The following is a 17660-nucleotide window of genomic DNA, read 5'->3' as shown; positions in this document are numbered from 1 at the left end:
TCTTAAAGATATTTGGAAGGTGGTCAGAAAGGTCCTATATTATTTGACTAATGCAATGTGAAAAACTAAAACCATATCTCTATGTAGTATGTCTGTATTTTACAAAAATTTTCAAAAGTATGGCTTGCGCAGAAAAGACTTACACATTTTAATAGTTGTCTATTCTAGCTTTATTTATTTATTTATTTATTTATTTATTTATTTATTTATTTATTTATTTATTTATTTATTTATTTATTTTCTGATCTACGGTGGTCACCGGAAGGCGGCGGTATTGCGCCGCAATGTTGTTTGCTCGTCGCCACAAAGACAAGAAGAACATCCGTGTGTCCGGAAGTTATTGTTGGAGCCTCTGCAAGATTCACGTGAAATTACATTTTGCTTCTTTGCTCAGGCGTTTCCACTACCGAAAAATGGTGCGGAGTGGCAAAGGTTTGTTCGATAATTACACCCACATCCCTGCTGGTTTTGCTGCTTTTATAAATACGGCGGATTTCCAAACGTGTTAATGGCAACGCTAATTTTAGCTCATCTTCTCCTCCGCGTCGAGAGGTGGATGCACTTGCTTTTCATCTTCGGAGTCTGCTTCACATCATATGAGTAATGTCCGTGGTGTCGCCTTTAGGCTCCCCGCTTCCTCCAGCCTCCTTGCAGCTGCTGGTTCCTCCTGTGAGGCTCATGTCTGCCTTCGTGTGGAAAGCGGTGCAGCAGGACAGCGCCGTCCAGTATGAGAAGCTGCTGGACTTCATCGACCTGGCCACAGAGATCGTGCCGGAGCTTCTCAGTCCTAGTCAGAAGGGTCAGCTCGTCCTGGGCCTCAGAGCGAGGGTGAGGAAGATACTTTAAACTTGGATCTCTGATGATGATGATGATTGTCAGGTATTCAACTCAGCTTAAGCTGGTGTATTCTTACTTCTTAATGCAGGTAGCTTCTTCCGTGTTTATTTATGTGATTGTTGAGAATAGGGACAAAATGGGTTTAAATTTTCCCCATTTTTTAAATTTATTATTTCTCAACCTTATGTATGCAAATATGACAAATAATGTTTTGGAAATGTAAAGATGCTAAGGTGCAGGCTTTTAAAAAATAAAATTTTTAATCAACCTGACCCAGAACTTTGTCATCACCATCTGACAAAATAAATATAAAATTATTCTTAAAATACCCTATTAGTGATATTTTTACTCAGTTTTACAGACAAATGTTTCTCAAGAAACAAAATAAATACTATTTAAAACAAAAAACAACAAAAAGTCCATCTGACAGAGTTGACTGTGCATGACGGAGTTGACACAGAACTGAAGGTGGTGACAAACTTGAGTAAAAAGAAAGTAATACAATTTCTGTAAAATACTGCATTTGGTTAGAAGGAGGCAACAAATTGCATAAAAACCCAGATTTGAAATGGTGTTAACTTTCTGTTTTATCCTGGGTGTAGGATTCTTTTTGCAGTTTTCCCATTTGCCACATGCTTGCACCTTTTACTGATATTTCCTGTTCTCTGTCCTGATAACTCCACTCTGATCGTTGTGCTGCTGCAGTTTGTCCTGGAGTTGTGTCGGGGCAACGGTGTAGCTAACATCAAGACGATCCAAGGCCACCTGGATAAAATCCACACCTGCTGCCTGGAACTGAGCACCAGTGAACACATGGTGAGCTTTTAAAGAAAGCTTTCATATTACTCAGTTATTATTGTAATGATAATATAAATATATATTTTTAAAAAGCCATTGAGGTAATTGCTAACTTTTCTGTGCCCATCTCTTGACAGGAAAGCTCTGATATTCTGAAGACTTCCTATAGTAACTTTGCGAGCTTGGTGCAGAACATTTTGAATGTTCCCTTAGAAAAGGAACTGTTCTTCCAAGTGAGTTTATTTAAACATTAAAGTAAGTACGTTTTCTAAGAACAGGCCTGAAATTATACATCAGAGAAAAAAAAACAAATTATTCCAGCTTTTTCAGACATAGCTTTTGCAGAGTAGCCTGGAAACCATTTGTAAGTGGATGTAATTAGCATCTGATTTAATCATGCTAATACGTCTAGTAGCAATTATTTATATGTCACATTACAAGCTAGTCAAACTAAATTAAATCTACTCTTGTGGTTATGTTTGTAGGAAGTTTTTCCTGATCACTATGGACTGGCCTTCAACCAGCGGATCCAACAGCTTGTGTCTTTGCTCCTGTCAAGGCTGGAGCAGCTGCTGCCTATACCGGACCTGCAGCAGGTATTCTAGAAGCCTCTACAGAAGAGGAGTAGTCATGTACCTGCGTTTGTCAGTGCCTATGTGCAGTTTGTCAGTATGAAAACCTGGATAAAAATACAAAATTTATATGGCATCAGTACAAAAATGTCTCCTCAGACAGCCAGCCTGCAGTATGCTGCTTATAGTTTGCAAAACGTAGCTTTGTTGTGATGATGTTCTCTTAGCTTCCACACCACGACTCTGGGATTTTTGCAATTGGACTACTTCCCAACTAACAAAATTGTCTTTCTTATAGGTAATAGAAAACTATAATAGTCTTAGCTTTAGCAAGTTGACTTATATGCACAAGAACAAGTCATCAGCATAGGCTTATGCCTTTGCTGGCATCTAATTAAAAAAATTATAGGAAAACAATAATATAAAAAAATTTCAGTGGTTTTGAAGCCGTAACTTTTTAAAACTGAAAATCTGTCCTTGCCTTATACAGACGGAACTGTTTCAACCTTGACACGTGTGCTGCTAAAGTAGTCGTACAAATGATAAACATCTGTTAAGTTTAATAAAAACGATCTTATATGAAATGCAAACCTTTTTAGTAGGGCTGCAGCACATACCGTAACGCAATCATCATCGCAACATTAGGTTTTGCACTACGTGGAAACAATATTTTATAGGATGTCAATGCGCTTGATGCTCAAAATTCATGTATGTTTATTATGGAAGTGATGCTAAAGGCCAACAAAAGTTGTGGAGAAAAAAAAACAATGATCAGAAAACGTGACTTCATTGTGATCAACCTTTTTAAATGGAGTGTGTAAGTGAATATCACTGAGCTACCTGCATGTCTCTGGCCTCTTAGACTGCAAATTGGCTCAATGAATCATCTGCTTCAGAAGACCTTGGACATCATCTGTCTGAACCTTTTCCTCTGAAGACTCTGCTGCTCCATCACAGAGAGCTGGGGATTCTCAGTTCAGGTGAGATCAAGGATTTGCTGTCTCTTTTCTCTTTTTTTTTTTTCTTTTTTCTTCATCTAAAGTGACTCCAGTGCTTAAGAAGTTTCTCTTTAGCAGCTTCTTCAAGCACTGAAGAGGATGTAATATTATCCACGCTGGCCCTCTCTACTCAAACCGATCAGTTCAGCGAGGATGATGAAGAAGACGATGATAAATTCGACAGTGATGAAGAGACGCTGGCGCTAGAGGACTTGGAGGAAGATTCAAATCAGAGCTTGGATGACACATCAGAAGACTGGGTGCCCAAAAATAAATCAGGTCAGCTGAAGGCCAGAAAAACTCTCTAATCGGACATGTTTTTTTTTTTACTCTACTGAACTAGTATGTTCTTTCTGGTGTTTTCAGGGTCTCTCTCTCGTTTATTCATCTGCACCAAGAGTCCAGGCACGCAGCCGATACAGAGGACGGTTCGAAAGAACGTCCAGCGTCAGCAGCAGTGGACGGCTCCTGTTCAGAACCCCAAGGCAGTTAAAAAGGTCAACAAAAATCAGCTGAAAAGCCAGGAGATGAAAAGTAAAAGCAAGAAAGCTGAAGACAACCTAAAGAATCAGCAGAGAGCCAAACAGAAAGACAGCATTGACAAAAAGGGGGAACATGACCAGAAGAAGGACGGGGCGAAAAACAAAAGTCGGCGGAAACGGAAAGAGCCCACAGGGGAAGATAAAAGGTTCCTGAGTACGCGACCGGTGAAGAAAAGCCTAACAGAAGAAGAACTCAAATGCCCAACGTGCCAGAAGAGATTTATACATCCCAACCAGCTTACGACACACTTGAAGCTCCACTCCTTCCGCTACAGCTGCATTGATTGCGAGAAAGGATTTACAAGCCAGTCTGGGTACTATTACCATCAGAGACTTCACAAAAGAGGGCGAGAGTTCACCTGTAAGGAATGCAACAAGGGATTCTTGTGCCAGTATTCTCTCAAGCAGCACGAGCACCTGCATGACGGTCCCCCCAACTTTTGCGATATCTGTGAAAGACACTTCAGCAAAAACGGCTTCGTTAGACACATGCAGATGCACAAGGGGGAAAGGAACTTCCTGTGCACCACCTGCGGAAAGGCGTTCCTCTCGTCCGGGGAGCTGCGGCTGCACAATCGGTCGCACACGGGCGAGATGCCGTACACCTGCATCCACTGTGGGAAGGGCTTCTCCAGCAAGGGTCACCTCGTTGTCCACACACGCTCTCACACGGGGGATCGTCCGTACCTGTGCGCCGAGTGCCCCAAACGTTTCCTTACCCTGAACTGTCTCAAGAGGCACTCTCTCAGCCACAACGGGGTCAAGCCTTTCAAGTGTCCAAACTGTGACCGGGAATTCTCCCAGCAGGGGAATATGAAAAGACACATGGCAACTCATAAACCTGACTGCTAGTGGTTTGACTTTGGTCACACAACAACACTTGTAACTATGGTTTTCAGGATCCTTTGGCATATTTTCAATGATATGGTCAGTAAAACACTGTGTTAGTAATTGCAGTTTTTCACTTTGGTGAATCCTGTTATGGAACCTATTAAAATACATTTACTAGTTGATGCCTTCTCATTGAATTGTCTTTCTTTTTTTCTTTCTGTGTAAAATGTGAAACTGTTATTCTGACAAATATGAATACTTAAAAATTACCTGAGTCAGATTGCGGCCTGTTTTGACTGTCCTGCAGGTCTCATAATTATTGAAAGTTTGATTCAATCTTTCTTTAAAATCAAAGAAAGCTTTCACACAGTTATGCCTTTCTTTGCTTTGCAGCCTTTTTTTTTTTTTTTTTACAAACTAATTAATTATTTGGATTTATTTATTTTATTTTGTAAAAAATTACTTTCTATAATCAATCTATTAGAAATCTTTTTAGAATTTTTTTTAATTATGTTGTTTTAATGTACAGCACTTTATATCAGCTGTGGTTGTTTTAAAGTGCTTTATAAATAAAGTTGGTATGGTATGGTATGGTAAATCAATTTAGATAAAAAAAAAAAACCAGGTTTAATTGCATTTTAAACCTTCCGTGTTCGGAGACAAGCGCCTCGGTCACTTCCGGTCTATTGAAAATGGTATTTTACTCTAAGTGCTTGCAGGGTTTCCCAAGGTAACAATTACTTCAATAAGTAAGCTGGAGACACATTTGGAGAAGGGTTTTAAGATGTACGCCTCGTCATACATTCACGGATACGAAGGTGAGTTTTGTTTTCTTTAAACTTTGTAGCTAACATTAACTTTAGCTTATGCTAGCAGGCAATATTCTCGGACATTTTTATTATAAAAATGTACTTTTTAAACATTTTCATCCATTCTAATGGACAATGTTTTTACTTTATTTTGTGTTATTTTCAAGTATATTGCCGTAATGTGTGTTTGTTGTCATTACTGTCAGAGATAAAGTAACGAGGGAGATTACGGTTCGGACTTTTTGCTTCCGAACCACAAGTAAGGACAAGCCCCATAGTTTAAAAGTAGGGCGGCCCTGGTAATTGTCAAAGTTCTAGTTCAACTGACTGTTCAGGTTCAAAGTTGTTGCTTTTAGAAACATATGGTCGTGTGGTCACCGTATTATTGCGTTTTACTACTTTTGCATGCTTCTTGTGAAGAACTCAAAGAGGGATTGTGTTTACAGCAGTGTGTGCACTTTTGGGGCCATGAGGACGGATTTTTGAAAGATGCAGCATAATTAAGAAACTGGATTCGGGTTCTACTGAGCATCTATGGTGAGTAAAATATATTTTCGTACAGCAGAAATGTTACGAGTGTGTTTATTCTGTATCTTTGAACGAGTTCACCTTCCAAAGGCGCAACAGAATGTTTTTTTTTTTTTTTTTTTTTGACTTTGAATTGTACAGCTTTTTGGGGATTTGAATATCATTTTATTGAGAAAAGCCTAACTGTGAGAGGCACTGCTCATGGAATGTTGTAGAACTGTAAAGACTCAGATACACCAGTTTTGTCTGGAGGAAAGGGCCAAAACTCCATTAAGCTATTTTGAGAAACTTCTGGAAGGACGTCCAAAATAAGCCATTAAGTTTAAAGGGGTGTTGTACAAAATATTGAGAAAATAGGTGAATGCTACTAAGTTTAAAACTGTATTTTTAAATTGTTTTGGCACTAAAAATAAATAAATTGTGGCGGTAACCTCAAGTGAATATAGTTTAAAGAGGAGGATAGTTTTCAGTTAACTATTTTCTAATCCTCCAGCTGACAATTGACCTTTGTGACAGAGGATCACATCACTAAATCATCAATAGAGGTTCCTAAAACCTGCTTACCATGACGTCCAGTGTGACACATGTGGAAGGAAAAGCAAAACGGCTGTAGGAAATGCAATTTATTTGCAATTTTTTAATAACATCATTCCTCAGATAAAAATGCAATGTTACAGGAATATACATCAGATATTAATTTAAAACTTGCTTCAAGGGACCATACAGTCTAAATATACTTTTTCCTTTTTTATTTACTGGTAGCGTGCGTTATAAGCAAGACAGACTCTGTCACCAATGACAGACTGACAAGTTACAGATACAAACTGTACATAACTTATTTACAAATCAACTTTTTTTTATTTAAATTTTTTTTACTTTAATTTTTATGGAAAATAGGAGTAGAAAAAGTGATTGAATTAATATTCTGATTTATTTAATTTGTATTCTTTCCCTTTCTAATACCTAAATTAAATTGACAGAATAATAATAATAATTAAAAAAATTATCTTTAGAAAAAAAGAAAGAGAAGAAGAAAATAAGGGTGTGTAAACTAAGACACCATGCAGTCATCGCTAAGAGACCAAATGACAACGTAAGGAAACTAAAATATGTTGGGCCAGTGTCACTTTGCAAAATTGGTATGAATGAAATCCCACCTGCTGTGGAGGGGGGAGTGGCTTATGTTTAAGAACTACAAAAATGGCCACCTGCCTCCAAAGCTACCAAGCACAATAATATACTCTAATTCATTATTTAGACCATAAATAGTGCTGTTAATATCACATTTAACAGTAGCGCCTTTGCTAACATTACAACAAATTGGTCTCGGTGTGATCACCTGCCTCTGAAAGAAAATGGAGCGATGAGGAACATCTTTCAGATGAATAAAAACAAACTGCTCAGTCCTATCAGTGATGGCCCTTTAACACTTTGCATGAGTAGTAACTGAAGACACAAATAGGACCATAAGACACTGCTGATGATAGGAGAGCAAACCCACACACCTCAGGCATTCACTCGGGTGAAGAAGGAATGAAAAAGAGCTTTCCTTAACCTTTACCTTACACGTTGCTGTGGATCTCATGCTGCTAATGACGACTAGATGAAAACACTAATAAAGCTGCATCACATAGACACACAAGGCCCATATGTACCTAACTCTTTGTGCTGTAAAAAGAGAAACCTGCAGAGACCTAAGTGACGTGGGGGCTAAGATAATTGGCTATGAAATACTGTTCTTTCACTCTATTGTCTCACCCTTAACATCTCCAGTAAGATCACCACTGTCTCCTACATTCAGGGGATACTTTTATGGATTTTTAAAATAATTTTTAGTGCAACATAAAGTAGCTCTTGTGTGTAAAATTAGCAGTAAGAGACGAAATGCAAGCAGAAACATTCAATTCTAATGATGATGAGAACTGTTGCTGCTTTGCAAAGCTGCTCCTATATGCCTCTGGGGTCCAATACACTGATTTGCATTACACGTACATTGTATTTTATTCAGTAATATAAATGAAAGAGGGTTTGGGTGTAATTTCTTCTTTTTTTTTTTTTCTTTTTTTTTTTTTTTTTTTAAAAAGCAATGTTTGTGCCACGTTTGTGGAGTTTCCAGGATTTTGGGGTTTACTCTGTTTGCATAACCGTAAAAAAATACAAACAAATCAAAGGAAGAAGCACAAGGCTTTTCAACGACCTATTAAAACAGTCATCCTATTGACATAAAGGTGCTGATGTATGTGCTGCTACACAATGGGTGATTTATACATAGTTATTCTGCATGCTGATTAAATCCTACAGTACAAGCAAATCTCTTCTGTTGCCTCCAGAGAAAAAGGATGCAGGCAGCTCATCACCACCAACCTCTGATATGCTCAGTAAAGAAGTACCACACTGGCAAAACAGACACCCCCCCCACAAAAAAAAACAATAAACCAAAGCATATTTTACAGATTGCAAATTAAGTGTTTTTATGTGGTAGTTTTGCATACTTCCATACATCATCCCTGTACAGTTTCTGCAGAATCCTGCACTGCTCTTAGCTGTACTTCTATTTTATCAATAAACACATAATTAAGATTCCTTTTTTTTTTTTTTTTTTTTTTTGCACAAGCAACAACGATAACAAGAAATCTTTGCAAAAAGTAAACTCGTGTCAATTTAATGGAAGCATCTTGTTGATGATAAAACCAGGAACACTGCTGCCCTCTAGGTCAAAAATAGAAAAAAGCCAGCATCTGCACAATTCCAAAACTCTCACAACATGGGAACTGAAAATCTGATGATTTTTTTTTTTCCGTTTTATTATTATTATTTAAACATCAAAATCATACAACAGAATGCAACATCCTGCATAAAGCTGTCATTTTACATTTTGTAATTTTGATATCCTTCTATAATTTTAATATCTAAAATACATCAGTTTCATTGAAATCACTTAAATATATTAATATATCCCATCTTTTACTTTCTGCCCTCTTTCTGTCTGCTTTATCAATATAATCAAAATAATATCTGTATAGCAAACACAGAGATGTTTCTTTATGGCCTCCAAAAACAGAAGAATCAGTGTTTTTAATTAGATTTTTTTCCATCAACAGACTATGCTAACTTCACCTAGAAAAGATAATCTCTATTCAAAATAGCAATCTTAAAATATTTTGTCATGATTTTTCCATGAACAACAAAAACTGTGATTTACAAGAAAAATATAAAGCACTTCAGTTGCAACAATGATAGATCCACATTAAGGAAACGTGAGGAAAATTCTCTCCCAGCCTCATGCTTGCAAAAATGGAAAACTCTTAATACTTTAATATTGTATGTGGTTTAAAATAATTTACAGCAGCTTCCCTTTGTCATCATTCAAACCCTCATCGCATCTTTTCTGTCTCAGAAACATAACTACATTCAGATCACCTTAGCCAAAAAGAAAATCTGCTCAAACTTCATTCTTAGGATCAACCCAACATGTTCTTTAAAAACATGAAATGTTCTTTTAAAACCTTTAACATAACACAATTTGTTCTGATTCTACGTCTGGAAGACGTAGCATCGTATCGGCATGAAGCTAAAATCAACTAGCCAGACGCGAACCTACATGTATGTTGCGTTTTAGCCTGCAGAAAATGCAGATAAAAATCTATACAGATGTAGTTCAAGTCTTCCAAATTCATCTTGGAAGATAAGCATAGAAGCTACACAATTATGATTATTCACAATATATGGAAATCTAGTCCTTTAGAGGTTGATTTTTTTTTTCTTTTTTGGTTTGTTGCTAGGATAATGCGTGTTTTGCTGATGTAGGACTACTTCCAGAGAGACGCGCCTCTCAGTGCTACAGTTGGGGTTTATGAGCAGACCTTGACCTGTGTTGACAGGCTGCTGGTAGGTTGACGTGTCGAAGACAAACGCAAGCAAAAGCATGTTAGATTTCAGGTCTGTCTGCGGATTAAAATAGACCAACATTTGTCATGTGTCTTTCAGAAATACCGTGATGTTTAACATTTAAACAAAGGGCCTACTTTTTTCTTTTTCTTTTTTTTTTTTACCGAAGTTGAAACATTAATGGTGATCAGACCTCCACTGTTTTCACTTAGTCTTTTTCCAACCCAACATTTTGCTGTACTTGTGGGACTGGAAAATCCGAAATGCAGCAGAATGATTCAAATGGTTACCAACATCCTCAGATTACTTTGTATATAAGTTACACAAAAGTACTGTAGTTGCAAAATTTCAGGAATTTTCAAAGTTGGAAACTCTCCATGGAAATTAACAGGAATTTGTAGGAGTGAACGTAAAGTTTAAACTACAATGTTTGCCTTTTAACAAGAAAATTAGGTTGGGAAAAACCCTGGACCATTATGGATGATTGAACTGAATTAAGGTCACATGTTTGACTCCAGAGCACTAGAAGATTAAAGCCATACATTTGATTCCTTGTACTACTTAAAATTTTAATTGTATTTTTGTATACATCTAAGGCAGGGTATTATTGTTTAAGTATGTCTACCATGGAAAATATTTTTACTTATGACCCTAATTTCCTGTTTATTAGCATCAATTCCTATGAAAACCTTCCAATCAGCAATATTTTCAAAATTTCCAGAAATGTTGCGAACAGTTTTGTTTCTCTTTGCAAGCTTATCATGTGCAACAATGAACAATGTTATATTTTTCTTCAGAAAACCATATTATTTCAGGTTTTACTTTTGGCTAAAAACACAGTCATCGCATTGGGAGTGCCACCTATCATTAGGGCCAAATAAGACATCCAGTCCAAATACATTCTCATATAGGTCCCCTTCCTGCTCCTTATTTTGACATTCTTGTGATTAAATATTTATATTTGTATACATTTTTGCTATATATAGTATATAAAAATATACAATCTTTAGCTAGTGGTGAGAAAAAAGATATAATCCGCTATATAGGACCAATACTTTATACCTCTAAAGAGAGAGAGCCTCATGCATGTGAACGTTATTTTAATATATAATCCACCATGTCAGAACTTAAGCCACCCAAAAAGTTCCCAATATCATTCCCTCAAATACTTTCCAAAATAGCCTTCCCATTGTCATCAGTCGCCAGATTGTCATCATTCTGCCAAAAGTGGGGTAGGGAGAAAATCAAGCATTTATCAATCTTTGCTTTCACTTCAGTATATTATTTCACTTTGACCTGCAGAGGGAGTAATTTTCATCAAAGCATGGACTGAGTAAATCAGTCTGACCCACTGTTACTCCAAACGTACATGAAGACAGCAGGGATTCGTGAAACGCAGGAGTAGGAACGGGTTTAGTGATGTAACGGATCCACAGTTTCCATTTGGTGGATGGAACTAGCACAAAAACCAGAAACAAATTACAATGCTTTTGATTAATATGTGTAGTAATCGTGCAGATTTGTCATATTCACCACTTCACATAATTACCGTTGGACTGGTATGAAGAAAATATGAACTTTTTGGTCCTTTTTAACAGAAATAGTTGCCACTGGCTCATCTTCTATAGGTCTGCAGAGCAAATTAGTAATGACAAGCAAAATAAAACTCGTGTTAGAAACGCCTGTTTAGGCCTGGGAGCTAATAATGTATTCTGCGTACTAATGTTTTAGCATCTTTCGGTAGCTCAGGGTATCAGAAAGTATAAAACAAGCCCATAAAACACAAGATATGCAAAATCATCTTTCAGATATCTCTGCCACAAGTCCAATGTTGTAATGTGCACTATAGGTAGAAAACGCTACTGTTTGTCAAGGTGATATGATACGTAATGAGTATGAAACAACTAAACATGCAGACTTCATTCGATGCCGATGAATCTGAGGAAAATAGTTTAACTCGTTCAGAAATGCACCTAAAAAGCAAAACAAATCCACAAAGGGGTCGAGACAGGAACATGAAGCGAGCTGCGTTTTCCTGCTTATCGAAAAACAAAGAATATTTTTTTTCCACTGTGAGTCGGCTGTAACTAGATTGTTATTCAGCAGCAAGAAAAAACACTGTTTGCAGGTCAGATTCAACCAAAACTCTAGTGCGACAAAAGACATAAATACAACTTAAGTATACTGCACTGTAATGTACCTGATTTCAAGTATTTTAGGTTTTTTGTTTTGTGGAAACCACTGAGTTAATGAGATAATGACACATCTTGAAGCAGATTTTCCTTTTTTTGTAGACTTTCACACATGTTTACTTCAGGAACTTTGTACACAGTCATAGTTATTGCATTGTTTTTGCATATCTTGTGGATTGCAGGTTCCCACCTGCTTATATCGTTACACTGCAACACAACACCTCAACGGTCATGCTAACGGCAATGCTGCTTGACTTCACACGGGGACGCCACAAGGCTCTGAATCTCTCACACTGGCAAAAGAAAAACACAAAGCAAGCCTGGTTGGGGCACTTCTGATATGCGCAGACTGCTTTGTGCATATGTCAGGATAAAAGAAGTGAACATTTTTCACCATAAATAAATTACAGTATATATATAACATCTGTCATTGAGACAGTCCCCATATCTGTCAGTAGATGAATATAAATATTTAAGAGTAGCATCTTCCAAACTATTAAAATGAAAAAAAAAGAAGAAAAAAAAAACAGAAACCAAGACACAATGATAGACAGTGCTTATTTTATCTGAATTTAAATGCTGCTCAGGATTCAAGCAGACCATATCTCTCCACCTTAGACATTCAGTTGAAACAGCTTAAAACGTAAATGAGCAAATGGCCAAGAAATGAACTTTCAGTTTGGGTTTCCAGACAGGTTCAGATTAACTGTAAGAAATGCCAAGGTGGTCTCTAGGAAGCCACAGGCTCCTGTGGAAGTTTGGGAAGGTGAGGACCCAGACTTCAGGATATGATCAGAAACACAAGACGGTAACAGCACTGCAGCTATAAACCCACTCAACATTCACATTTAGATTGCATAATAATGACAGAAGTCTGTTACTGGCACAGGATGCAGTGTATGGCAGTGTGTTTATGCATACTCTCCGCTGCCACAAACCTGCTCTGTTTCACATGTAGAGCACGACAGTGATGGGAAATCCAAGGAAAAAAAAATCTTTTGGGCATATGTTGATGTATGTTGGTGTTTTTGTGTGAGCTGTAATTTATTTCGCTTTTATTTATAAAAATGGGACGTCGGATGACAAAAGCTTTTCCAACATGTTGGAGTTTAGTTAAAATTACTCTTGTCAGTAATGGCTTAAAAATATATACGACTTTGGTTCAGCTTTAGCTGTTTCAATCAAATAATTTTGATGTATTTACATCTGAGTTAAGTTTTAGCAATTTTACTGAGTTTTCTTTGCTTTATTTAGATTCTTATCTAAATTGTTTGTTTAAAAAAATTCTCAAAAGTTCCTCAAAAAGCTGCATCTCAGATCAAAACATGCTATGACCTTGTCTCGAGTAGATCCACTTTATAATTACGTAATAAATGTGAATTTATTATATAAAAAAATTAACCTGCTATTTAGTTGGAGACAAAAAAAAATCTTAAAGCCGTTCTCCCTTCAAGGCGACCTAATTATTTTTCCTGATGCACAATCATATATGATAAATGGCTCTAGTGTGTTGGGAATAAACTATTTTTGTGATCGGAGTCTCAAAGAGGTTTTATTAAGTCTTGCAGCAACTGGACAACAGCCCTAGTTATTCATGGATGTGTCACTGTGGCAGTATAAATTTAAACTTTTCTGTCGTTACGAATAAGGAGAAGTGCAACTGTAGTAATTAGGGATGTCCCGAGTCTGAACACTGAACTCAACTCCTGAGACCAGAAATAGTGGCAGATTTTAGGTGCCCTAAGCCGAGGAACAACTTCTCATGCAAGTTATGTTCAAAGATGATGAGCTGGAACCACACTGGAATATCCAACGAGCCACTTTATAAACAACTTTTAACAAAACAGAGTAAACCTGCTGGCATTTGCTTAGCACTACAGCAAACTACTCTGCATGAAAACGTAAGCGTTAGCAACATGTGAGCTTATTGAAGGCTATCTACATGTGCCAAGTCAGATATATGTTAAACATAGCATGGTCCTGCAGAAACTCCTTTAGTGAGAAAAAAATCTAACGTTATGTCCAGAGTGTCATTGGTAAAGTGTATAAAGTTGCCACACGTCCCCTAAAATACTGAATCATAGGTGAATTAATAATCGATAATGGATTTCTCCCGTTTTCAAATCGATACAAGAAAGGGTTTTGACAAGTATTTGTTTTCTTTGAGATTTATTCTGCTTTTGGCTATTTGCCAAACCTAAATATTTCAGATAACCAAAGACTTTTTAATATCAGTAAAAAAGATTACCTGAGTGAATACAAAATGCAGTTTTCAAATGATAATTTCTTTTGCCACGCCTGGGAAGATTTATCACTGTTGTGTGTTTTCTGTGTTAGTGGATTATGTGGCCCCCGATGGTTTGCTGGAGTCGGGAAATTACCGTAACCCTCTTTAGGCTGTATTGAGATGTCACCGACTTTGTTTCTCTTCCGTTCTTGAAAAAAAAATTTTGTAGTTTTTTTTTTTTTTAGACCTGGACATGTTTTATAACCTACTTTGTGTCATTGGACAGGTTCCATTTAAGTGTTTTTTAAATGTAATTGTGCTGGGAAAATAGCACTTAAAAAGGCGATTTATCATAGTTAATTAATGATTTATTCATGACGATTATAATAAAGTGCCAATTTGAAAATATTTATATTGGTTTTCAGGCACATACATGGTATCAATCTTGATGAACTTTTGAACTTTCATTCTGTATTGACAAAATGCCAATACTCTTGTATTGTTTGAATTGTTTACTGGAGGCAAATACTTCGGATTAAGACATCCCTATGTGAAAGGCTCTGTGACCTCTGGCCAAATACTGTACACTTCCTGATCAGCAGTTTTATCTGACCACAGACCTCACCCCAGCCTATATCCAAATGGGGGAGTAAAGAAAAGCTATGCAATGACTAGAGTTCAAAAATGACACTTTTCTCTCGGCCTCTTGGCTAAGAAAAGTAAAAACCGTGCTAACGTAACCACAAAGCTTTGGAAGTATGCCTGTCCACGTTAACCCTGTGTTAAGGAGGCCCATTACTACAAAGACACACCCTCTCACACACATAACATACTTGTAATGCTACCTTAATTTACTGTATAGGCTTAAAATCAGCTTTTTATAGTACACAAGAAAACACGCACACATTCCCACATATTTTCTCTTCTGGAAAAAATAAATAAATAAATAGAATCTGTAAAAGGTGCATACAGATAGAGAGAAAGACCCTCCCACACACACGCACACACACACACTCCATCTCACACACTCATAAGTTGTACTAAAATGCAGACTCGCATATGCACAGACATTTATAGGTACACTCACCCGCACACACTACGCCCTGCTTCGATACTTAAAACCTCTAAAAATTTTTTTCCTAAAAATAAACCGAGCAAAAATACATTTATAAGACCAGCACCCCGATTGTGCAAACAAATCAAAGATAAATTAAAACAATAACGTCATGAATATAAAACAAAATATTGTCATGGCTAGCCAGTTTTGCACAATATTGAACTGTTAAATACATAGTGGGCACGGTCTGTAGAAAGAGTGTGTGGCAGCAAATCCGACAGGATTCCAAGCTGACAGGAAGAGGAGGTGCCCCAGAGAAGGAAGTGAGGTTGATTGACGGCATTTCTGCTGCGGAACACCCCCACCCCCTTGACCAGAGTGTTCTTTTTATTTCTTCCTTTCAATTGGTCACTCCCATTCTTCCCTCCACTTTACCATCTGGGTAGCCCTGCATGACAAACATTCGCCTCCTCAAGTGCTGAAAAAAGCACAAAAATCCAGCTATAAGGGGTGAGTGGTTGTAAGATAGCAAAGGAGAGGGAGGAAGGATAGGATGGAGAAAGGAGTGAGGAACAGTGAGGTATGAGGCAGAGAAGGGGGCTGGGGGGTACTTTCTGTCTCTGCTTAGCCACCAGTCGCTCCTCTAGTTTCCTGTTTGGTGGAGCCAAACAAGGAAAGGGTGGATGTGGTGGAGCTATGTCGAGGTGAGTTGGTCTCATGCTGGAGTCCAGCTGAGAAAACCAGCTGAGAGAAAAAAAGAGCCAGCCATCTCCCTGTTGGCCAGGAAGTTTCCCCCCTTCCTGTTACAGCCCTGTTGTGGCTGCTAAATCATTCCTCCAATCCTCCCTCCCACACCTGGCTGGGGGGCAGCGTGTCCCCCTAAATCCACTCTCGGGCTGGCAGGACTGTGCTCCAGGTTCCCGTAGCTTTGGAAGAGGAGAAAACGGGATTTAAACGGGGCATTCTTGTCCCCGTTTTACACAATACAGCGCTTCATCATCGTTGAACGAAGAACGAGTTGACCTTTGACCACAGGAGGGGCTGTGGTCAGATGGTAATCTTCAAGAGACCCTCCATGAGCTGGTCTCGTGTCCTCTACCTGGCGTCATGGCGGCCAGTCAGACAACAATAACACACTACCAAATTAGGCATAGGAAATGAAAACATTAACGGTACAGTCCATAAAAGGACTTCCTGCTTCTTTGTTTGATCTTTCTTCCATTCAGTCTGTCCTTTGTCTTTTTTTTTTGCTTATCTCCATTTTCCTGCTCATCCCAGGCTGAGGACATGATAAAACTGTGAGGCACTTTAGAGCCACACTCTGACACGTGTGGTGAACACACACATACGAGTACAAATAGAGAAAAACACACACACAGACACACAGAAGCACACACTCAGATAGTATATAGTCTGATATACTTTACTGCAGACACACATACTAACTCAATTAAACCCGACAAAGTCTTGTTGTGTTAAAGGTGCATCGCTGGCCGCCATTGTCCAGAGTGACAGAGTGAGCCAACCAGCCGCCGCACTGTTCGCCAGCACTGACAAACCTCAGCCTCTGACGGGCCAGTTTGGTGATCAAAGCTGCTGAGGCGGCACCTACAAGCTCGTCACGCACTCCAAATCCTCATCCTCCAAAAGCCTGCTGTTCTTCTGCCGTGCTCCTGCCACCACAGCTGAACTTCTGTGGGGCCTCTCTTCCCTCACATTTGCCTCTTCCTCCTCCTCTTCTCGCCCTCCCACTCTAGATAGCAGTTCCTGTCGCTCCTCTATAGAGGATGGACCGTGGATGTAGCCCCTGCCCCCTCCAGCCTCTGCCTCCGCGTCGCCTGGACTCAGGCCGGTGATTCGGTCCCTGTGCGTTGCAGCTGCTGCTGCTGCATTGTGGCAGGGGAGGCTGCCATTAGGGCTGTGCTGAGAGGTGGAAGAGGTGCTTGATGTAGGGTTTGTGGCGGTGTTGCCATTGAGAATGTTGCTGGCTGCATGCTCCATCTCCTCAATGGTCATGTCGCAGGCATCAGCTAACTCTGCTTTGGTTGCCTCAATGAATGAAGGGTCCTGGGCAAAATGACCCAAACCTTCTGATATAAGAACCTTTGAAACAAAAAGCATAAGGAAGAAAAAGGGAGCAAGGAGTTAGTGCCTTGCTAAAGCCTTTGAAAATCATGTTTATTTTACAGCCACAAGTATGTTTTAATCAGATTTTGTCTGATGGGCAAACATGAAGTCATGCATAATTAAGAATTAAAATAAACAGCATTTAAATGGTATGCATTCTATTTAGCTGCCCTGAGTCAATACTTTGTAGAGCCACCTAATGCTGCAATTAACACTATAAGTCTTTTGAGAGTTAAGATTTTCCTCATTCTTCT

General features: G+C 38.5%; 2 protein-coding genes across 3 annotated transcripts in view; one reads left to right on the top strand and one right to left on the bottom strand.

The window, feature by feature from the left end:
* Positions 1-31: 31 nt before the first annotated feature.
* Positions 32-4760, top strand: LOC106922175 (uncharacterized). 2 transcript variants are annotated; one of them, XM_014994384.2, is made up of 8 exons: positions 32-432; positions 626-828; positions 1543-1653; positions 1773-1868; positions 2121-2231; positions 3070-3187; positions 3281-3484; positions 3572-4760. In XM_014994384.2, the coding sequence occupies exons 1-8, from the start codon at positions 285-287 to the stop codon at positions 4597-4599; spliced, it is 2019 nt and encodes a 672-aa protein (XP_014849870.2). In that variant the 5' UTR covers positions 32-284; the 3' UTR covers positions 4600-4760. The 2 variants fall into 2 exon arrangements, with proteins under 2 accessions (XP_014849870.2, XP_014849878.2); XM_014994392.2 differs by having other exon boundaries at positions 34-432; positions 3284-3484.
* A 1763-nt stretch (positions 4761-6523) lies between these two features.
* cacna1c (calcium voltage-gated channel subunit alpha1 C) overlaps positions 6524-17660 on the bottom strand; it is a 77889-nt gene continuing 66752 nt past the window's right edge. The window contains 1 exon segment of the mRNA XM_088003532.1: positions 6524-17382. Coding sequence (XP_087859658.1) covers positions 16888-17382 — 495 coding nt within the window. The 3' untranslated portion in view covers positions 6524-16887.

Source organism: Poecilia mexicana, unplaced genomic scaffold, assembly GCF_051168715.1.
Source record: "Poecilia mexicana isolate PSO_F unplaced genomic scaffold, ASM5116871v1 scaffold_23, whole genome shotgun sequence".
Taxonomy (NCBI): Eukaryota; Metazoa; Chordata; class Actinopteri; order Cyprinodontiformes; family Poeciliidae; genus Poecilia; species Poecilia mexicana.
Note: the sequence above shows the minus strand (reverse complement) of the source record. Positions and strands in the feature narration are given on the sequence as shown.

What these genes read in the sequence shown, in the direction of transcription:
- LOC106922175 (XM_014994384.2), top strand. Translation starts at nt 285, where the DNA reads ATGTTGTTTGCTCGTCGCCACAAAGACAAGAAGAACATCCGTGTGTCC. An exon ending in AATGGTGCGGAGTGGCAAAG is followed by an intron (nt 433 to 625) that starts GTTTGTTCGATA and finishes TGTCGCCTTTAG; the next exon opens with GCTCCCCGCTTCCTCCAGCC. An exon ending in GGTGCCCAAAAATAAATCAG is followed by an intron (nt 3,485 to 3,571) that starts GTCAGCTGAAGG and finishes TGGTGTTTTCAG; the next exon opens with GGTCTCTCTCTCGTTTATTC.